Source organism: Schistocerca americana, unplaced genomic scaffold, assembly GCF_021461395.2.
Source record: "Schistocerca americana isolate TAMUIC-IGC-003095 unplaced genomic scaffold, iqSchAmer2.1 HiC_scaffold_14, whole genome shotgun sequence".
In the NCBI taxonomy this organism is placed as follows: domain Eukaryota; kingdom Metazoa; phylum Arthropoda; class Insecta; order Orthoptera; family Acrididae; genus Schistocerca; species Schistocerca americana.
The window spans coordinates 1,336,690-1,360,365 of NW_025725481.1; the positions used below are offsets into that span (position 1 = coordinate 1,336,690).

The 23,676-nt window shown below is 43.6% G+C and overlaps 1 protein-coding gene across 1 annotated transcript in view; it reads left to right on the forward strand.

Moving 5' to 3' along the window:
* The first annotated feature begins 271 nt into the window (after window positions 1-271).
* The window catches only part of LOC124567769 (stress response protein nst1-like), a 147,871-nt gene continuing 124,466 nt past the window's right edge, over window positions 272-23,676 (forward strand). Inside the window, exons 1-2 of the mRNA XM_047131038.1 lie at window positions 272-382; window positions 17,502-17,585. Coding sequence (XP_046986994.1) covers window positions 272-382; window positions 17,502-17,585 — 195 coding nt within the window. The remainder of the gene's footprint in view (window positions 383-17,501; window positions 17,586-23,676) is intronic.

Genomic DNA, 23,676 nt, shown 5'->3' on the forward strand with positions numbered 1-23,676 from the left:
AGGAGGCGAGCGCCGCCACAGCTTACGGCGCGTCAGTGCAGAGACCTCTACGTGTCTTCGACGTCCACGACGTCTGGCGCGGATTCAAATTCCGCGGCGCGCGGTGCCAGATCCCTCCCCCCTGAAACTTGCACGTGGGGGCGGAAACGCCGCGGACGGTGCCGAGGTGGGCGGCAGTGGCAAGAGGAACTGGGCGTATCAACCGCAACTGGCGTGGAGGAAGGGACCCCCGAGGTATCCGTGACAGCCGATCCCGAGTCCAGGGCGGGGGATGGAGCCGCCGATCCACCCGGAGGCTGAGAGGGCCGGCGGCAGGTCCGCGGAGAGACGGCAACCGGGGGCTGGGACGGTGACCCGAGGTCTCTGTCCGTACCCAAAGGAGGTAGGGAAGGAGGCGGCGGCCCGAGTCCGTGGCAGCACAGGGCGGAGCTGATTATGATGGCGGCGCTCCAACCATTTCGACGTCTGCACTGACTTAACACGCCGCCCACGGGCCGCGACGACCGTGGCGGGTGTCCAATCCACCTTGCGCCCGTACTCGCGGGGCCACACGGCCGTGCCAGGGGTATACCGCTGCGAGGGCCGGCAGTGGGGGCGGGAGGAGGGCGGCAGCAGCAAATGGAGCAGGGGCCGCGGCTGTCGCCCACGGAGGAGCTCTGCCGGACTGCATCCGTCAATTGGCGTAGTGCGATAGGTTCTCAAAAACGGGGTGAGGGCCGACATGGTTGGCCTCTCTGCCTCGCCATTGGACGAAGGGTGGAAAGGGGGGCTACGGATATGTTTGATACCATTGGCCTCACCGAAGTCGTGGAAGGAGGACGCCGTGAATTGGGGACCATTTTGGAGACCGACATGTGTGGGTGGCCATCAGTGGCGAGAACCTGGGCCAGAGCCTCCGTGGTGGTGGATCTCATGCGGACAACATATGAGTGTTTGGAGTAGGCATCGACGATGAGTAACCACATGGACCCCAAAAACGGCCCGCAAAGTCCACATGGATGCGATCCCAGGGCCGGCGAGGCACAGGCCAGGGTGTAAACGACTGAGGGGTACTTGCTTGCCTGGTGATGCGCACAAACAGTGTACCCATGGACAAGGCGCTCAACATCGCCATCGATGCTGGGCCAATACACATGCCAGTGAGCCAAAACTTTAATACGGTACATACACCAGTACCTGCAGTGTGACAAACTGAGCACCCGAAGCTGTAATTCCGGAGGGATGATCACCAGATGGTATGATATTATGGTGAAAATGGGCATATCCTTGTAATCCCCGAGTCTGGAGATGTGAGTAGAAAAGCAAGGAAGCAGGGAAGCAGGTTCGGATTAGAAAGAGTAACGCATTTGTGTCGAGGGATAACGATCGCGAATTTGTAGAACAGTTCTGAGTGTGACTTTGGTCCACTGAGGGTGCTATGATGTAAAAGGGATGATTTTGTTTGGCAGAGGATATGAACTGTACGTTTACAACATCGACACAGTACACGGTGATATATTGCTGAGTTGGAGCTCGGTTTTGCGCACGAATATTCAAGCTCCTGTCCTGGGTGGGGGAGCACAGTAACTGAGTAGGATTCTTCACGTATTTGACGTTATGTAGGCTACGGAGTGATATATTGATGGGTCGTAGGTCGGTTTCACGTTCTAATATTCAAGCTCCTGTCCTCGGTGAGGGAGCAGTGTGATTGAGTAAGAGTCTTCCCGTGTTTGGCGATATGTATGGCGCTTTGCGACGTTTAGTTGTCGTTGTAATATGTTGATCTGTGTAAAATAACCGCTGAATGTCTCGTCCGCAGAAGGAAAAAAAGGCTGAGGAGCTTCGATAACGGTGGCATCAGTAATTCTACAGGTAAATTCGATAAGAGTGTATCATAATGCTCTATTCATTCACATCCTTTGTACTGGGATATAGGAACCTCTACATAGCGGTGAGAAAATTTGCATATGTTGAGAGCAAGAAGGGAATCACGTTTGGAGCGCTGGGAAGAGTGCATTAGGCATTATTTTCAAGAACAGGTTCTGTTAGTGCAAGAATTTCTGTACATACAAGCTGAGACGTGAAGAAAGCGAGTGTTAACTGTTTCTGGGACAGCCAAGCAAGTCCGCTATTGCTGAACATTGTATTTCTACTGGACATTCAATGGAGTATGAGAAAACAATGATTTTGTCTACAGCAACGTCTTTCTGGGACTCCATTATTAAAGAATCCGTAGAAATACGACTGGCGGAAAATCTGTTAAACCGTGACAGCGGCTACCAGCTGGACAGTGCATGGAATCCCATCATCTCCACGATTTGCTCAAATCGAAGACGACAGAGTGCGTCGATGGCCGTGGCAAACAGCAACGCAGAGGGCGACTGAGTTCCGCTATTCCACCAGCGAGGGCGCTGCCGGCGGGCAGTGTTGGTTCAACTATCAAGTTTTCGACGCATGCGCAGAATAGTTACAGTACGCTATATATTGCGGAGCGGAGATCTTTATCGCCAGTCTGCGACGGCTCACCTGAAGATGACTGGCAGGTGCCCAGTTGAAATATTGTGCGAAGTATTGAACGACGACCGGCTGCAAGCCCAAAATTTGTTTGAACAGTCAATTCGCCGGGAAAATTTTAAAATTCACAAATAAAGAATTATTTGCAAGTCCTTTCCCCGCAATTCCTTAGGAGTAGGTGGTGGTTAGGTGACTGATGTTACAGCAAGTGCCCTTTCTTTCCCGCCATTTTCTTAGCTTAGTAGAGATATGCATATTAACCTTTGTTTACTGCTAAAATTCAAACTTGGTGCCAGTTCATAGGAAGAGGTGGCAGTAGGATGACTTAGGTTAGTGGAGGTAGGCCAAGTGAGCTATGTTCCCGCGATTTTCTGACCTTAGTAGAGATAACCTTAGTGCGGTGCATTATCCTGTTGGAATTTGAACTTCCCGCCATTTTTCTTGGGGAGGGGGGTCAGGCACCAAAATTCAAACTTCCTGCCAAAATCCGTCATCTTGAATGACGTCATGGCTGCCATCTTGGATGAGGCGATGCGCTGTTGCCAAGTCTACATGACACCATATTGAATAATGTCACTGCTGGCATCTTGAATGCATCTGGCAACAATGCAGAGAGTCCTCGTGTCCCCCTTGCTCCAATACTTACACAAACTGCATAATTTTGAGATCGGTGATTGGCCTTTAAACAATGCCCTCAGTCAACGTTCTTGTCGGTCTGATTAGGGAATATGATGCTGGTTTGCGAAATATAATTCCATCATAAAGAAGTAAAAATTTTCTATGCACTATTTTCGCATTTCAGAAGAATTGCCAGCAGCAAAAGTGGTTAACATAATATAAATTTTTTTTAAATACCAGTAATATTATACTATGATTCGAGTCTTAACGACCACAAGTCTTATGTCAGGGTTAATCCTGTGGTTTGACTGCTCAATGAGCTCGAAAGACTTTCATCGGATGTTGATAAGCTTTACAGCGACAACGTTCCCCTTTACCCAATCGGAGGAGAATGATGATTTGTATAATAATGCAGTTGACTGCTATATCTGTGAGCTGCCGTTAGACAGAAAAATGGGAGCTCCTCATAAATACCACTGACAGTTCAGTGTGCAATTTGAAGTACCAGCTACCAAGGCACATACCCATTGTCTTCCATAATTTAAGTGGGTATGACGCTCACTGTCTAGTTGAGCACTTGTCTGGTTGTGGTTGGGAGAAGAATCAGATCAGTGTTGTACATGAGAACATCGAGAAATACATTTCATCTTCGAAATGAATGACGCCAAAAATTATGCTCCACTTCCTTGATAGGCTACGTTTCTTCAGGCAACACTCCTGAAAGTCATTGAATCTCTGCCTCAAGCTGCATTTCCCGACAGGGACACATTTCAGCTTGTGACTAGGAAGGGGTTTTGCCTTACGAGTATGTGGATAACATGGAGAAATTCAATGAAACCCAACTACCCAACATAACTGCATTCTCCAGAAATCTTACAGGCAACGCCATAATGGATGCAAGGTATGAGCTTGCCATAAAAGTCTGGTAAGAATTCAAAATGTCCACTTTAGGAGAGGACGTACAACTTTACGTGGACACAACTATGTGCTTTCTTGCAGAAGTTTTTGAGAAATTATGAAGTCTATGCATGGTCACATACTGTTTGAATCCCGTCTTTTATTACATGGCACCTGGGTCATCTTGGGCGCAGTGCTCAAGAAAACGAAGTGCAGTGTCGAATTATAGACCAATACTGACATGCTTCTTTTCTTTGAGCGTGGGATCCATGGGGGGACTTTGCCATTGTGTCCATAGGCACGTGAAGGCAAACAGCTCACGGATGAGTGACACGTTCAATGTATTCCTTGATTCAAGTTACATAATGTATCTGGGCATAATTAACTTATATGGACACGACAGCAGCAATCATGGGTGACCGAAGACGAATGCAAGGGATTACGTGGAAAAATCATGGGGGGGTGTGGCAGCTAATTCTGATGTAAGGCATGTGGTGGAGGGAGAACTCAAATACCCTATTAGTTTGCATGATGCACACGCCTATTTGGCGCTCTGTCTAGAGCGAGTTCCACAAGAAGGCTCCACCCCAAAACTGATGTCCCACAGAATAAGAAGGTTATCAGCCTTATGAAGGACGAGGCGAAAGGATTGCCAAATGTGGAGTTTGTAGGTCTGTGATCAAACATGCATGCACTCCCGCACTGGAAGTTTCCAAATGGTTCAAATGGCTCTGAGCACTATGGGACTTAACTTCTAAGGTCATCAGTCCCCTAGAACTCAGAACTACTTAAACCTAACTAACCTAAGGACTTCACACACATCCATGCCCGAGGCAGGATTCGAACCTGTGACCATAGCGGTCTCGCGGTTCCAGACAGTAGCGCCTTGAGCTGCTCGGCCACTCCGGCCAGCCCATTGGAAGGTGCCACCCAGAGGTGGGATAAGGATGCGCATCGTATGGCATTGAGAGTCCTATCTATCGAAGACTAGAAGCGGTGCCTGTGCAGTGGTGTTCATGGTGCTTCACTACAGCTGCCTGATATGGTACGACAGACCAGTATCCAGTCGAGAGCACATGAGGTATACACTGTGGTGTAGTCTAAAATCGGCCTGTCATATTATGATGATAAAAGGCTCATTTGTGACGAGGGGACTGAAACTCTCCGATACTCACATACTACTCATGTTTAGCAAGAGAAGAGATGGTAGACTCTGATTGAGTGAGAGTGAGAGAATGAGGGAGAGAGAGAGTGTGTCTGCAGAGCAGTAGTAGAACCCTATTTCATAGTGTAAGTGATTTTGTGTGTGTGTGTGTGTGTGGTGTAAATATATGTGTATACTGGATTCAAGTGTATATACGCACATGGGCCAAGTGTGGAAAAAAATATAAAAAAAGTAAAAGAAAAATTTATTTATATGTACACCATGTGTGTGAGAGAAAAATGTTAAAAAAGCCTACACAAAAATATTAAAAACCATAAACACAAAAAATATGTTTATATTTATTTATTTGTTCATATGCAATGCATGTGCAGACTGTCAACGTATATTTCTAAGCACCATGTGCGTCTGGTAAATGGAATAATTTTTTAGGTTTTTCACCTGCCGTTAGCCATCTAAGTTAGAATAGTTTTTAAGTGTATAAATACACTCCTGGAAATTGAAATAAGAACACCGTGAATTCATTGTCCCAGGAAGGGGAAACTTTATTGACACATTCCTGGGGTCAGATACATCACATGATCACACTGACAGAACCACAGGCACATAGACACAGGCAACAGAGCATGCACAATGTCGGCACTAGTACAGTGTATATCCACCTTTCGCAGCAATGCAGGCTGCTATTCTCCCATGGAGACGATCGTAGAGATGCTGGATGTAGTCCTGTGGAACGGCTTGCCATGCCATTTCCACCTGGCGCCTCAGTTGGACCAGCGTTCGTGCTGGACGTGCAGACCGCGTGAGACGACGCTTCATCCAGTCCCAAACATGCTCATTGGGGGACAGATCCGGAGATCTTGCTGGCCAGGGTAGTTGACGTACACCTTCTAGAGCACGTTGGGTGGCACGGGATACATGCGGACGTGCATTGTCCTGTTGGAACAGCACGTTCCCTTGCCGGTCTAGGAATGGTAGAACGATGGGTTCGATGACGGTTTGGATGTACCGTGCACTATTCAGTGTCCCCTCGACGATCACCAGTGGTGTACGGCCAGTGTAGGAGATCGCTCCCCACACCATGATGCCGGGTGTTGGCCCTGTGTGCCTCGGTCGTAAGCAGTCCTGATTGTGGCGCTCACCTGCACGGCGCCAAACACGCATACGACCATCATTGGCACCAAGGCAGAAGCGACTCTCATCGCTGAAGACGACACGTCTCCATTCGTCCCTCCATTCACGCCTGTCGCGACACCACTGGAGGCGGGCTGCACGATGTTAGGGCTTGAGCGGAAGACGACCTAACGGTGTGCGGGACCGTAGCCCAGCTTCATGGAGACGGTTGCGAATGGTCCTCGCCGATACCCCAGGAGCAACAGTGTCCCTAAATTGCTGGGAAGTCGCGGTGCGGTCCCCTACGGCACTGCGTAGGATCCTACGGTCTTGGCGTGCATCCGTGCGTCGCTGCGGTCCGGTCCCAGGTCGACGGGCACGTGCACCTTCCGCCGACCACTGGCGACAACATCGATGTACTGTGGAGACCTCACGCCCCACGTGTTGAGCAACTCGGCGGTACGTCCACCCGGCCTCTCGCATGCCCACTATACGCCCTCGCTCAAAGTCCGTCAACTGCACATACGGTTCACGTCCACGCTGTCGCGGCATGCTACCAGTGTTAAAGACTGCGATGGAGCTCCGTATGCCACGGCAAACTGGCTGACACTGACGGAGGCGGTGCACAAATGCTGCGCAGCTAGCGCCATTCGACGACCAACACCGCGGTTCCTGGTGTGTCCGCTGTGCCGTGCGTGTGATCATTGCTTGTACAGCCCTCTCGCAGTGTCCGGAGCAAGTATGGTGGGTCTGACACACCGGTGTCAATGTGTTCTTTTTTCCATTTCCAGGAGTGTATCTATGTAGCTCAGAGTCCATAAGAATTGTTATTGTAAAAATCTTTACTATTGGGGCTGTTCAATTTAGATTCTAAGTGAGCACAGTCGACCAGAATTACTGTAAAAGCTATGCTACTGGGACTGTGGAATTTAGCTGTAGTAAAGAAAGTATCTCCACATTAGTTTTTAGCGTAGATTTAAAAAAAAAATTCCAGTGTTATTGGAGAAAAAAACTGTAAAAAAATATTCTTGATTTTGTAGTATGTAAGGTAAAAGTATCTGAACTGGAATATAAGAGTGAAATTGTACCTCAAGAATACTATATCGTACCTCAAAAACTACATTGTGCCTCAAGAATTATATTGTACCTCAAGAAGTATGTTATATTTGTGTCAACTGAATAAACGAAAAAAATTTGTCACTATACGTCTTTGTCGTCAGTATTTACATGAATCCTGTCCCCAATAGCGTTATATATATATATATATATATATATATATATATATATATATATATATATATATATATATATATATATACAGGGTGAGTCACCTAACATTACCGCTGGATATATTTCGAAAACCACATCAAATACTGACGAATCGATTCCACAGACCGAACGTGAGGAGAGGGGCTGGTGTAATTGGTTAATACAAACCATTAAAAAAATGGACGGAAGCATGTTTTTTAACACAAACCTACGATTTTTTAAATGGAACCCCGTTAGTTTTGTTAGCACATTTGAACATATAAACAAACAAGTAATCAGTGCCGTTTGTTGCATTGTAAAATGTTAATTACATCCGGAGATATTCTAACCTAAATTTGACGCTTGAGTACCACTCCTCCGCTGTTCGATCGTGTGTATCGGAGAGCACCGAATTACGTACGGATCCAAAGGGAACGGTGATGGACATTAGGCACAGAAGAGACTGGAACAGCACATTACGTCCACATGATAACACTTTTTTATTGGTCTTTTTCACTGACGCACATGTACATTACCATGAGGGGTGAGGTACACGTACACACGTGGTTTCCGTTTTCAATTACGGAGTGGAATAGAGTGTGTCCCGACATGTCAGGCCAATAGATGTTCAATGTGGTGGCCATCATTTGCTGCACACAATTGCAATCTCTGGCGTAATGAATGTCGTACACGCCGCAGTACATCTGGTGTAATGTCACCGCAGGCTGCCACAATACGTTGTTTCATATTCTCTGGGGTTGTAGGCACATCACGGTACACATTCTCCTTTAACGTAACCCACAGAAAGAAGTCCAGAGGTGTAAGATCAGGAGAAAGTTCTGACCAATTTATGCGTCCTCCACGTCCTATGAAACGCCCGTCGAACATCCTGTCAAGGGTCAGCCTAGTGTTAATTGCGGAATGTGCAGGTGCACCATCATGCTGATACCACATACGTTGACGCGTTTCCAGTGGGACATTTTCGAGCAACGTTGGCAGGTCATTCTGTAGAAACGCGATGTATGTTGCAGCTGTTTGGGCCCCTGCAATGAAGTGAGGACCAATGAGGTGGTTGCCAATGATTCCGCACCATACATTTACAGTCCACGGTCGCTGTCGCTCTACCTGTCTGAGCCAGCGAGGATTGTCCACGGACCAGTAATGCATGTTCCGTAGATTCACTGCCCCGTGGTTTGTGAAACCCGCTTCATCGGTAAACAGGTAGAACTGCAACGCATTCTCTGTTAATGCCCATTGACAGAATTGCACTCGATGATTAAAGTCATCACCATGTAATTGCTGATGTAGCGACGCATGAAACGTGTGAAAGCGGTGACGATGCAGTATGCGCATGACACTACTTTGACTCAGTCCACCGGCTCTCGCAATGTCCCGTGTACTCATGTATGGGTTCATGGCAACAGCAGCTAACACACCAACTGCACCCGCTTCTCCTGTGACGGGCCTGTTACGGACCCGTTTGCGTGCTACGACCATACCTGTTGCATACAGTTGGCGGTAGATGTTGTGCAATGTGCGGCACGTTGGATGCTCTCTGTCCTGGTACCGTTCTGCATACACCCTGCAGGCTTCAGCTGCATTTCCTCGACACTCGCCATAGATGAGTATCATCTCCGCCTTTTCAGAGTTCGAATACACCATGGTCACAGTTCCTACAACACTACACTATCACAGACGTCTGGTAACACGGTGTACTACAGTTGGTCTGCGTGCGGAGACGAATGCAGAATAACAATAGCAGCAAGCGCTACATGCGGACACTGCGACAGCTAGACCAAATCACAACAGTGCACTACAGCCACACTCGTAAACACGGTCGTCATCGTAAACATGTCCCTGCAGATGCTGCTCGCCGACCGTGGCCCGTGTTTGTTACAACACGCAACTGAACGTCGGATGTTTCAAGCGTCAACTTTAGGTTACAATATCTCCGGGTGTAATTAACATTTTACAATGCAACAAACGGCACTGATTACGTATTTGTTTATATGTTCAGATGTGCTAACAAAACTATCGCGGTTCCATTTAAAAAAACGTAGGTTAGTGTTAAAAAACATACTTCCGTGCATTTTTCTATGGTTTGTATTAAACAATTACACTAGCCCCTCTCCTCACGTTCGGTATTTGAAATTGGTTCGTCAGTATTTGATTTGGTTTACGAAATACATCGAGCGGTAACGTTAGGTGACTCACCCTATATATATATATATATATATATATATATATATATATATATATATACATATATATAAGGCTGTCTGTTCATAAATGACATTAGTTTTGCTGAAGAGTGAGTGCTATAAAGGAGATCAAGTTTAAGATGGATGATAGCAAAATATACAGAATGGCTGCGTGGAATTATCCCTATCGTGCAGCCCGAATTGGGTTATGGGAGCAGGAGGCATGTGACAGTGTCCACTTCCAAAGACATACAGCACACATGTCTAAAATTATACCTCTGGTGCTTGAAGAAACTCACAGACGTAGTATCTGGTTAAAAATGAACACTGTCAAAGCTGGAACAGGGTTGAGAAAAGAACACAGAGGTTGTAAAGTAAAAAATTATTTATTTTTTGCCCAGCCTAAAAGTAAATTTACATCTTCTTCTTCTTCTTCTTCTTCTTCTTGAGTCAATGGAGAGCAGGGCACCCGTAGAATTACAAGTCTTGAACAGCAACAAACATGAGGATTCGATGCATTCACGAGATCTTCTCCTACCCCTTCACGTAGATAATGGTATCTGTGTGGTTGAATAGTAGACGCGACATCACCATATCGTTATATGGTATGCCAGTATAATCTCAGTGAATTCCAACGCACTTCACATCCTTAAAAGACCTCGGTGACGCTTTGTTTGCTGAGAATGTCTCTATTATTACGGCATCTTCTATGTACACTACGAATGCAACATCTTTAAATATGAACTGTCTACACTCACCATCATAGAAACCCTGAGCGTCTGCAATGATGTTTACACCTTGAGATGCCATTGTGGAATGCTCTAGGTATGGCACAGCACCTGTTCATTTATACAGCTCGTTGCACAACGCCTGTGAGCGGGCGGTAGTTGATCACACAGTCATGTGGAACTAGAGCATACATGGCAGTGTGTTCCAGGAAATTTGCAGAAGATTTAAATTCAATACGTACATCTGGTGCAGATGTAATTATCTCGTTGTGTTTCGAGCGGCCTATTACGATGATCGGTGATGGCTTCTGTGGACTGAGTAGACAACCCCTTCTTCAGCACTTTCACAGTAAGAAGCATGATACCTAGCATACATGTCATATGCTAGACTACAAATTTCATCCCACTGCAGGTGTAAATTGTCATATGGGCAGTGTGCGATTTGCAGGGGGGCGGGGGGGGATGGGGGGGGGGGGAGGTATGGGGGGGGGGATTTCCCCCAATCTGCATCAGACCATCCCCTCCTCTGGTTTTAGTTTATGCATCCCAACCTGGGATGTTTATTTCCCATGCACTGGAGTAAAACTTCAAATATAATTTAAATTTGTGGAGCCGAACACTGAAAGTTTTTAATACAGTCTTACTATTAATAATATTAATATTTTTGCTTATTAATTTTGAAAAAGTGTTATGTAGTAGTTAAGCATTTCAAAACATTTAGAACTAAATCATCATTAACATGTTGTCATTGTTGCTTTCGTCTAAGGTGCGTCATCCGTTTACTTGCGAGCTTGTGAGGGAAGTAGTGTGGCAGTGATACCGTATCAGTCGTACCGCAGAGTTGGGTGAGCTGGGGGGCTGAAATTCCCACCCCGGGCCCTGACACAGGGTGGCGATCGGCCCGGTACCTGTGCGAACATTTACCGTTAGGCCACCTTTTGGCAACGGTATGACGCGGACTAACAGGGACGAAAGCACAAAGTGGTGCGAAGTGAGCAACGGTACTGGTCAGACGGGATCGCGAACCACGTGGGTGCAGCTTAACACAGGCTCCCCAGCATCGCGTACTCCAAATTAATTGGTGCCGTTCGTTCTTTGCCGCGCGTCCGCCACACACACGGCGATCTTCACACGTTCCCGCTTCAGTAGCTTCATTAGTGAGTTGAGTGCGTCCGGGCCTGTAAGAACTACGGAATTTCAGGATGTCATTCAAACAAAGGAAAATTTCTGATTTCCTTAAGAGCAGTGCATTACCTGATACGTGTACAAACCGTGACAGTCAGGATACTAACAGTGGTGCTAAAAGAGTTAAAATAGACAGTGAATGTAAAAAAGAAAACGGTAATGATGGTGCTAATACAGGGGAAGAGACTGAATCTCCGGTGACTGAAAACTGTGACATGTCAAAGGTAGGAATGGAAGTAACAGTTCTCTTGGAATTATAGTAGGAAATTGTGTTACCTTATCACGTTTTCAGAACTGGCAAAAGACTAATGCGTGGCTGCCCGTAAATGACAAAAACTTAGTAATATGCACAGTGTGTTTTCAAGTTTGTGAACTTAAGGTGGAAAGCAGTGAACGTGTGCGCATCGATAACGCGTCTTTAGCTGGTGTTTCTGCTAATAACGCCAAAAAAATAAGTGATAAAATCGGGGATCATGCAAAGTGTAAATCACACATGAAGTGCGTAGAAAACACGAGTATAAAAGAGAAGAAAAGTTTACAAAAATGCGTCACTGAAATGCAAAGTTTTGGGGAAAGCAGCATCAAGAAAAAGTAATCGCAACTGCTTCGTTGTTCAAATCTGCATATGTAACAGCTAAACAGAAATTATCATTCAAATCGTATCCTGCAGTAATTGAACTACAAAAGCTTAATCGTTTATCAGTCGGTAATATGCCTCATTCTGACCATGCATGCCGAAATATCATTATGCTCGTAGGAGAAGAAATGAAAAAGAATCTTGCTCACTTCCTTGTAGAATCGGGTACAAACTTCAGTATCATGATGGACGAAAGTACAACGGTTTCCAATAAAACTTGTTTAATAATATATTTACGTTTGTCCTTTGAGGAAATTGCTTGCAGTTATTTTTTTGACATTGTTGAATTAGAAAGTGTGACAGGAGAATGCATTTTCAGCACACTGTTAGCAACTCTTGAAAAGTATGGCATTACAAATTATGTAATAAAGAAACACCTTGTAGGTATCACACCAGATGGTGCCTCAACAATACTCGCCCCTTAAAAAGGCGTAGCCGCTCTACTGCATAGTCATTCACATAACGATTTAACTGTCGTTCATTGTATGAACCACAAAATGGAATTAGCTGTCCACGATGTTATGAATGATGTAGCAGATGTATACCATGTTGTTTTTGTTGTGGTCTTCAGTCCCGAGACTGGTTAGATGCAGCTCTCCATGCTACTCTATCCTGTGCGAGCTTCTTCATCTCCCAGTACCTACTGCAACCTACATCCTTCTGAATCTGCTTAGTGTATTCATCTCTTGGTCTCCCCCTACGATTTTTACCCTCCACGCTGCCCTCCAATACTAAATTGGTGATCCCTTGACGCCTCAGAACATGTCCTACCAACCGATCCCTTCTTCTGGTCAAGTTGTGCCACAAACTTCTTTTCTACCCAATCCTATTCAATACTTCCTCATTAGTTATGTGATCTACCCATCTAATCTTCAGCATTCTTCTGTAGCATCACATTTCGAAAGCTTCTATTCTCTTCTTGTCCAAACTATTAACCGTCCACGTTTCACTTCCATACATGGCTACATTCCATACAAATAGTTTCAGAAATGACTTCCTGACACTTGAAGCTATACTCGATGTTAACAAATTTCTCTTCTTCAGAAACGATTTCCTTGCCATTGCCAGTCTACATTTTATATCCTCTCTACTTCGACCATCATCAGTTATTTTTCTCCCCAAATAGCAAAGCTCCTTTACTACTTTAAGCGTCTCATTTCCTAATCTAATACCCTCAACATCACCCGACTTAATTCGACTACATTCCATTATCCTCGTTTTGCTTTTGTTGATCTTCATCTTATATCCTCCCTTCAAGACACTATCCATTCCGTTCAACTGCTCTTCCAAGTCCTTTGCTGTCTCTGACAGAATTACAATGTCATCGGCGAACCTCAACGTTTTTAGTTCTTCTCCATGGATTTTAATACCTACTCCGAATTTCTCTTTTGTTTCCTTTACTGCTTGCTCAATATACAGATTGAATAGCATCGGGGAGAGGCTACAACCTTGTCTTACTCCCTTCCCAACCACTGCTTCTCTTTCATGCCCCTCGACTCTTATAACTGCCATCTGGTTTCTATACAAATTGTAAATAGCCTTTCGCTCCCTGTATTTTACCACTGCCACCTTTAGAATTTGAAAGAGAGTATTCCAGTCAACATTGTCAAAAGCTTTCTCTAAGTCTGCATATGCTAGAAACGTACGTTTGCCTTTCCTTAATCTTTCTTCTACGATGAGTCGTAAGGTCGGTATTGCCTCACGTGTTCCAGTATTTCTACGGAATCCAAACTGATCTTCCCCGAGGTCGGCTTCTACTAGTTTCTCCATTCGTCTGTAAAGAATTCGTGTTAGTATTTTGCAGCTGTGGCTTATTAACCTGATTGTTCGGTAATTTTCACATCTGTCGACACCTGCTTTCTTTGGGATTGGAATTATTAAATTCTTCTTGAAGTCTGAGGGTATTTCGCCTGTTTCATACATCTTGCTCACCAGATGGTAGAGTTTTGTCAGGACTGGCTATCGCAAGGCCGTCAGTAGTTCCAATGGAATGTTGTCTACTCCGGGGGCCTTGTTTCGACTCAGATCTTTCAGTGCTCTGTCAAACTCTTCACGCAGTATCGTATCTCCCATTTCATCTTCATCTACATCCTCTTCCATTTCCATAATATTGTCCTCAAGTACATCGCCCTTGTATAGACCCTCTATATACTCCTTCCACCTTTCGGCTTTCCCTTCTCTGCTTAGAACTGGGTTTCCATCTGAGCTCTTGATGTTCATACAAGTCTTTCTCTTATCTCCAAAGGTCTCTTTAATTTTCCTGTAGGCAGTAACTATCTTACCCCTAGTGAGGTAAGCCTCTACATCCTTACATTTGTCCTCTAGCCATCCCTGCATGTATACCGTATACAGGTTTTTTTAGATTCCTTATATTCTGTGTTTTTCGAAGTCCCAAAAATCAGAGACTACTACAAAGTGTTTCACTAGAATTATCCTCGCAGATATTAAAACTAGGCCGTATTTTTCGCGTACGTTAGGTTGCTTCCTCATTTAATGATGTTCGAGCTTTTATTGAAAGTAACAGTTCTCTTGTCCATCTTTTTGAAAAACTGAGACATGATGGTTAATGATCAACTCAGGAGAGATCTAAATTTGAAGGTTTACCAAAACATCTCACAAAGTGGTTGCTTGTAATGGAATTAGTTGTGCTTTATGAGGCCCTAGAAGTTCTGCAAGTATTAACATTCATTATGCAAAAGAGAAATTGTTCAGTCATTAAAGCAAAACAGGAAATTGAAGTGGCTATACGAACTCTTGAAACACTGAAAACGCCTCGAATTAGGATGATAGTACAAGAGATGGAGGAAAAGCGCACATTCAAAGGGGTATTAATTAAAGAAACAACTTGTGATGAATCTAACAGATTTAAGACATTTCGGAAGAAATTTTTTCAGTCTTTGGTTGTTGTGTTGTTGTTGTCCTCAGTCCTGAGACTGGTTTGATGCACCTCTCCATGCTACTCTATCCTGTGCAAGCTTCTTCATCTCCCAGTACTTACTGCAACCTACATCCTTCTGAATCTGCTTAGTGTATTCATCTCTTGGTCTCCCTCTACGATTTTTACCCTCCACGCTGCCCTCCAATGCTGAATTTGTGATCCTTTGATGCCTCAGAACATGTCCTACCAACCGGTCCCTTCTTCTTGTCAAGTTGTGCCACAAACTCCTCTTCTCCCCAATTCTATTCAATACCTCCTCATTAGTTATGTGATCCACCCATCTAATCTTCAGCATTCTTCTGTCGCACCACATTTCGAAAGCTGCTATTCTCTTCTTGTCCAAACTATTTATCGTCCATGTTTCACTTCCATACATAGCTACACTCCATACAAATACTTTCAGAAACGACTTCCTAACACTTAAATCTATACTCGATGTTAACAAATTTCTCTTCTTCAGAAACGCGTTCCTTGCCATTGCCAGTCTACATTTTATATCTTCTCTACTTCGACCATCATCAGTTATTTTGCTCCCCAAATAGCAAAACTCCTTTACTACTTTAAGTGTCTCATTTCCTAATCTAATTCCCTCAGCATCATCCGACTTAATTCGACTACATTCCATTATCGTCGTTTTGCTTTTGTTGATGTTCATCTTATATCCTCCTTTCAAGACACTGTCCATTCCGTTCAACTGCTCTTCCAAGTCCTTTGCTGTCTCTGACAGAATTACAATATCATCGGCGAACCTCAACGTTTTTATTTCTTCTCCATGGACTTTAATACCTACTCCGAATTTTTCTTTTGTTTCCTTTACTGCTTGCTCAATATACGGATTGAATAACATCGGGGACAGGCTACAACCCTGTCTCACTCCCTTCCCAACCGCTGCTACCCTTTCATGCCCCTCGACTCTTATAACTGCCATCTGGTTTCTGTACAAATTGTAAATAGCCTTTCGCTCCCTGTATTTTACCCCTGCCACCTTTCGAATTTGAAAGAGAGTATACCATTCTTTGGTAGACAATATAAAAAACCGCTTTGAGGACTTGGATTTCTTTTCGGGTGTAGCCGTTTTAAATTCAAATACATGGCCTTCAGATGATGGTGTATTATGGTGACATGTCAATTTCTCGCTTGTGTAAAAAGATGGATTTTAAATTACGTGAATGCTCGTGTGCGTCACTGGTTAAAGATTTTCGAATCCATAAAGAAAATCCTCAACACATGCCCACTTCTGTGAAGGAACTTTTGAAAGCAGTCGACGTTATACCTATATCTACGGCTGAATATGAACGCGGATTCAGTGACATGAATTTAACAGTGACTGATCAGAAAATCACTTACAAATTCTGACACTTTCAAATCTACTTCTCATTTCAATAAATGGACCTCCACTGCATTGCTTCGATGCAGAAAAATTTGCAGCTAGGTGGATAAGAAAAAGAAGCCTTGCTTCTCAGCACCATAGCGCCCTTGACAAACCAACAGGCAAACCCTCGAACCTTCAGGAGCAGTCTCATTCATCTCGTCTCTTCAACTAAACTCTGTAAGTTAAAATGACAATTATATGCTTTTGTACTAGCTGAACCGGCCACACTTTGCTGTGGCTTTGTCATAATACGATGATTTACAAATTAACATTCACTTATAATTTCAGAGTGTTAAAGTTAAGCACAAAACAAAACAAAAATTTTAATTTTACATTTTATTCATCACGTATTTTAGTATAGTTTGAGTATCGTATGTTACATGAATCATTTACAAAGTTGTTAATTAACTACATATGAAGATTTATTAATTTTGTAAATGAGGTAAGTAAACTCTGCATTGCCCGGATGTCTCTACCTTCCCCTTATGTCCATCTCCTTGTTTTCCCACTCCCCATCTTCTCTTGCCCTTCTCTTTGTCCATCTGCTTCTCTCCTCTATCACCTTCTACCCCTCCGTCACTCTCCCCTTCGCTAAGGTCAATTTCTCTCCCCCTCAAAGTCAATCTCCTCCTCCCCTCTCTTTCTGTCCCTGTGACATACAAAATATTGAAAGCAGTAATTTGCGTCTACAATTGCCATAAGGACAATGCTGAATGTTTTTTTGTAGTTGATATATTCACTTCCAGTATTCGGAGGACACATAATTTGCACATGTTTGCCATGTATGGCCCCTATACAGTGAGGGAAATTCCACTTCACTTCGAAATTTCTTGCTACCTTCTGCCATTCTTCAGTATCCTTTGGAATCTGAAAAGTAAAACATACTCATTACTTTCCCTACTTTTTCAGATTGATGACACAGAGGACACAGTATCAAAAGGTGACGGCGATGTAGCTCTTGAAGAACATGTACCTCCCACATATGTCAAGCACGTACTTTCAAATGTTCTTTTTAAAGCGCCCTTAGGGGAGTATGAACAGCAAATTCCGAGCATCGAAACATTGGTTGCAAAACCTAGGTGTGAAATTGTATATGTGGACAATAATAATTGTGACGAATTTGTTCAAACAGAAACAGAAGAGCTCAAATAATTCGATTTTAGAAATAAGTATTTTTAACAGTTCTTTAATATTCATTTTAATTTGCTTAAAAATGTCAATAAAACATTACTTAAATGAAATCAGTATTGAATGTTGCGTGCTTACCTTTATGTAATTCTTCAACACTAATGAAAAAGCTTCACATACCTCTGGCACTATGAGGGAAATAGCAGAATATGATACTTTAAATAAGTACATTAGTGACTTGCATAAATCGCCAGTGGCTAAAAATCGTGATGTGATGGCCCATCGAATTCTTGGTGAAATACTGTCTTGACAGTTGTTATCTTTCTTTACAATAAATGGTGTAGTTAACCGCATTAAGTAATTAAAGTCTTCAGTCGACATTCTCGTAAAATACTAAATAACGCACCATCTTCTGCTTCTAGTTCCTAGGATACTATTTCGTGGACCTTCTTTAAATACTCTTCCACCATCGTTTTCTTTCCCTTCGGTTTTCATTTCCGTTGTTAGCTGCATTTGCAAGTACCAAGTAGGCCGCCGCTGAGATCACTTTATCACCCATCATACTGCAAGACCGACACACGTGTAGCACAAATTCTGTTACTTCGGCATAAATTAACCTGCCGCATGCAACATACGCCGTAAGATGTTGCCTGTTGTAGCATGCTACAAGACGACGCACGCCAAATTTCCGTAGCATGCCACAAAGTTGCAAGACGTCGCCCCAGCGTAAACGAGGCTTTAGAGCCAGGTCTGTATTGTATGGTGGATGTGATGTGTTCCGTACGAAACTAAAACCTGCAATCAGATCCAAACGTCGTGGAAAACTGAAGAGGTGTCATCCTGCAGCAAGATAATGCTCGCCCACATTCTGCCAAACGGACAGCCGACGCAATAAAAGAGTTGATATTCGAGGTGCTGGAACATCCATGATATAGTCCAGACCTGGCTCCAAGCAATTTTCACATGTTTGGACCCTTAACGGAAGCACTAAAGGGAAAACGATTTGAAAGTGATGAAGACGTCATTGCTGCGGTGCAAAATTGGTTACAGATACAACCGAAAAACGTATTTTCCGATGAAATAAAAAAAAAATTCGTAAAACGTCGGGAAAACTGCATTAAAGTCCAGGGAGGTTACGTAGAAAAAAATGCATATTTCAAAAATGGTTCAAATGGCTCTGAGCACTATGGGACTCAACATCTTAGGTCATAAGTTCCCTAGAACTTAGAACTACTTAAACCTAACTAACCTAAGGACATCACACACACCCATGCCCGAGGCAGGATTCGAACCTGCGACCGTAGGAGCCTCGCGGTTCCGGACTGCAGCGCCAGAACCGCACGGCCACCGCGGCCGGCTGCATATTTCAGTTTTCTATCATCAGAATAAGTACAGCTTTTCACAAATGTGCCTTTACTTTTTGAATTCCCTTTGTATACCTGTATGTAGATGATTTTGTAAATAAGCTTTACCTATAATGTACTTTTAAAGATATAACTAGGGATGACTTTTCTGATAGTGCCTACGCGTGAATAGTGAGTTTCGGCATTAATTTCTATTTATAAATAACTGTTTAAACATGGGTAACGCCACGGTCCAAGCTACTAACAGATATAATTATACTAACCCCCTAAGGCGTCCCCTCCCCCCCTCTGCTAAAAGCGCAAATCGCACACTGCATATGGGTAGAATTCTGAATTCACGCAGACTCTGGCGTTAGTTAACTAGCAGTTGTCGAATGCAGAGGAATCATTTGATATATTCCCGCTTTTGTCAGTCTGAAAATTAAGTATGGTGAATGTAGATGTCTGCAGATGTGAACAGGTTTTAATACCACGTGTTTGTCTGCTTGCAGACGGTAACATTCGATACTCGAAAACCCCCCCAAGAGAGAAATGTTAGTGATAGAAATGTACCGGAATTCAGGTCTTTTAAAAGTTTCAAACGCTCCTCGTCTGATACAATGATGTGGGGTACATTCCATATTATCTTGCTAATTGTGATCATATTCTCCTCTTGAGCTCCTTTAATGTACGAGTAATTATCCGTTGCACTCCGTACCAGAGTGAGTTCCTGTTTAGCATTTATAGTAATCTGTCTCATGTCCTAAAAGTAAACCATAAGCATTTTTAGAGGAATGCATGCAGTAAATCGCTTGTACTCTGCAACAGCTCTATCCTCCGGATCGTCTATGAATCATCCCACATTTTCTAAGGCATTGAAATCCGTGGCTGATGTAGAGACATATGTTTTAAGGGTTGATGTTATGCCACATTGTGTGCACGGTCGATCTCAGACCAATTGCGTTCATAGCGTATCTCTTGATACAGGGATACTAAGGCGTTACGTGTAAGCTTGGCTCTCACTGTACCCGCCGTTGGTTTCGTTGAATGACTCCTCCAAATATATGAAACTCTTGCATGGAAGCGTCAGCGCTTCTTGGTGCTGGAGGAAAATCATAATTTCGTCATTCTTGTCAAATGTGGTTGAAATTTCAGGTTTATGCGAGAAGTATTTCTGACGTATAATTCGCTCATCATACTCTTCTGAACTGGTTATACTGAGTGAGGTCATCATTGCGAGGTTTCAAGCCAACTGATTTAAGAAACTCGTAGTTCACACGAAGTGACGTGCTATGGATTGCGTGCAGTGATTTTGTACTGTGCGCCGATCTTGGCTTAGATGTAATCGTACAATGATTTCCTCACCACGAAAGTCAACAACTTGATTATTCTGATCCACAATACGCTACTCCAACTGAACTGTCACTGGAAGGTATATTGCAATGGAAGGAGTTTCAACAATCTTGTACCGCGTTGCAACTCAAGGGAAGAATCCGTAAATAATGTGCATCAGACGGTCGTTGAGATAGGAGTTCGTTGCAACGTTACACTCGACTCCGATTGTGCTGACAGGCAGTATATCCACAGCCTGATCTGACTTGTAATATTTACTTGGATCTTTCTTCAAAACATGTCAGTTTGTGAAACCCCATAGGCCCTATTGAACCTTTCTGGTTAAAGTCAATTGCTGCATTTTCAGTCCTTATTTCATATTTAAGTGTATTGATGTTTGCATGCAGCTCAATAACTTTTCCAGACTGTTTTAAGACTTCGTTTAAATCGTGGATATCGTATGCGCCCGGTTCTATTTCCACAATGCCTTTTTTACCATTAATATCCAGATGTAGTTTGTTGTTAGTCTCAGTGATATTTGGGATGCCGTTGTACGGCTCCAGTCCAATCGATGCTATACTTCATACACCAATGCTCAAATCAACTGGAGGGAAGTAATTTGCACGCAATACAGATGATCGTTCTTTTAACGTCAAAGTGTACGACATTGCATCTGTACCTCAACTGATGAAGGAATGTTTTAAGCTCCTCCTTATATAGCATGCTTCTTTTTCTTTGTGAATGTCAAGAGAAACATGATGCCCAGATGTCCACAGAGGTATGTATTAAAGTCTTGATAGCTCCGATAATTGTAGAGCGCACGTCTTCTGTGAGTGAAGTATCGCTGTATTTATTCTGGCGGTTGCAGGTCTCCAAATGAGCCTAAATAGTAGACAATCCGCATTTATCATGACGTGTGACACCCAGTGGGTGCCAGGACCTTCAGCAACAACTAAATTTACGATGGCACATTCACCAGTTTTCCACATAGTCTTCGGTAATGTATCCCGCATAAACACATTATGAAATCTCGGAATGTTGAATTTTTTCTAACAAGCTCGAGAAGAGCAGCATTTGTGATCTGGTAGGACTGCTAAAGGGCTTTTCTTTAATTTATGGATACGCCAAGCCCTTTCCTGTAAGATTTCAAGTATAGTCCTTTCCCCAACGGCTGTGGCTTCCATCAAGTGGTTATGTCTTCTTGCCCCTTCTAACTGCGCTTCGGAGTTCTGCGCGTTCTTGACTGTTCCAGCAACAGTTGCAGCACCACCAGCGAGGGACCCTACCGCCGAGAATGCTGGGATGAGGAACAAGAAAACACAAGACATCTTTCGTATTGGTGAAATTAGAGGTGCTTTAAGGGATCTTCTTCTTCTTCTCGCGCCTTTCAGACCGTTTTTAGCTTCAGGATGCAGTTCTTCAAACAACTCTGCTTTCACCCTTCTTCTTTTTCTTGTTTAAGGCACAACGTGCAGCATTCATAACCCGCTTGAAGTTCATCACTCATAAACTTGAAATGCTGCACTGCATTGATCTACACCAATATTCTTTCTTTTCCGTATCGCCTTAGCCTTATCAGCTAAAATTACCTCCAATGTGATGACTTGAGAGATCTTTATTTGCAACATATGCAATGTCATGTTTCATACACGCTTCGTCTGCACTTATCACCTCCTGCCAAGCGTTTCAGAATCTTTGTTCCATGTCCGCAGTAGTTATACCCCGGAATGTGGAATACCTGTGGCAGTTTGTCTTGTCTAGAATACCACCCCTCCTATAAGGCTTTTCTTAGCACGCATGTTATGCTACTGCGGTGGTTATGGACTGTGCATGTGCAAATCGTTAGCATTAATCCATCTGTTTTGTGCTGCAGGAAACCCAAGCAATTTGAGTAGTGCTCTCTTTCCCCGACGTCGTATGACTCTCTCTACGAGAAACATATCCGGTTCTGAGCTTTTCTGCAACTCTTCGGAGTATATGCAACCTGCAGTTTCCTTGCCTTTACGATCCTTTAAGATATAAGTTCTAGGATTCGTTCTTTGCACTTTGCAAACTGTAAATATCTCTGTTGACGACTTCGGTAGATATGATTTCTCAAATGCTTTCTTATATTTTGAGATACCTAACAAATGATCTACATTAATTTTCTGTTTGCATGAATCCGGCATTTTAATGCGATAGTCCACCGTATCCATGAGTACATTATCATGAAAATCGCTTCGTCTGATTTTTATTGTGGTATGTATGGTTCGATTATACTGAGCAATTATTTCTTGGAGGATATCTGTCCATTTGTATGATACGCGAAGATTAAAACGCATCCACATTTGACCTTTTATTGTCCTTTTCAGACGCTCCACGAAACTTGCTTTCACGTGGGTGAATGTTGTAACGTATTCCTTACCGCTGCATCACGGTCTTGGAAAACCTATTGTAAAACTCTCCACTTTGATCGGTTTTGAGGTTGTCTTGGGATCGATTCGTCCCTGTATGCAGCAAGCACTCAAACACATTCGCGAGCTTTCTACCCGTTTTTGTTTTAACAGGTAATGCCCAGGAAGGTTAGGAGTATGTATGAATAACCATTTAAATATAATTTCATTCATTATTCCCATGTGAATATTACCTGATATCCATAAGATCAGCCTGCCGTAAGTCACCCAAACCTCCAGTCATAAACTGCTTACGAGGGTATGTTTTGAGTGCTGCTTTGTGAAGTTCTCGAACTACTGTCTCCACACTTATTCGATGATGGCTCTCTCTCTCTCTACGCTTAGAAATTATTGCAACGGCCTCATCCGAACGAGCTGTATTACCTGCAGCAGCTGATGCCATGAGCAGCCATAGTCGATCTATTCTCTCGTCGGGGTCGTCATAATATATATACTGTGGTATCACTGGTGTATGCACAATGTCAATACCATCGCCGCTACTGTTATTGTTCTTGTTTTCGTCATTAGGTATTGGTTTTATAATGGTTTTATATTTCTTGTTGCTCAGGATTTTTGCTGATCTTATGTACATCAGTCACATGCGGTATTTCTCGGTACACTTCCCTAACTGAATAATTTATAAAGCCAGGTGTCCTCTCAAAGTCGCTATCACCAATCTGTGTTGTGTCACCAGTTACGTTTATAGGCTGCGTGCCCAACACGTACAGTCTTCCCCTGCTAACGCCGAATGTTCTGTCTATCTAACCAGGGACGTGACGGATAAGGAATTCGTCAATGCAACACCATCGTCATCGCGTGTTTTTGCCAAGAGCTGCCTGTGAGGTACAG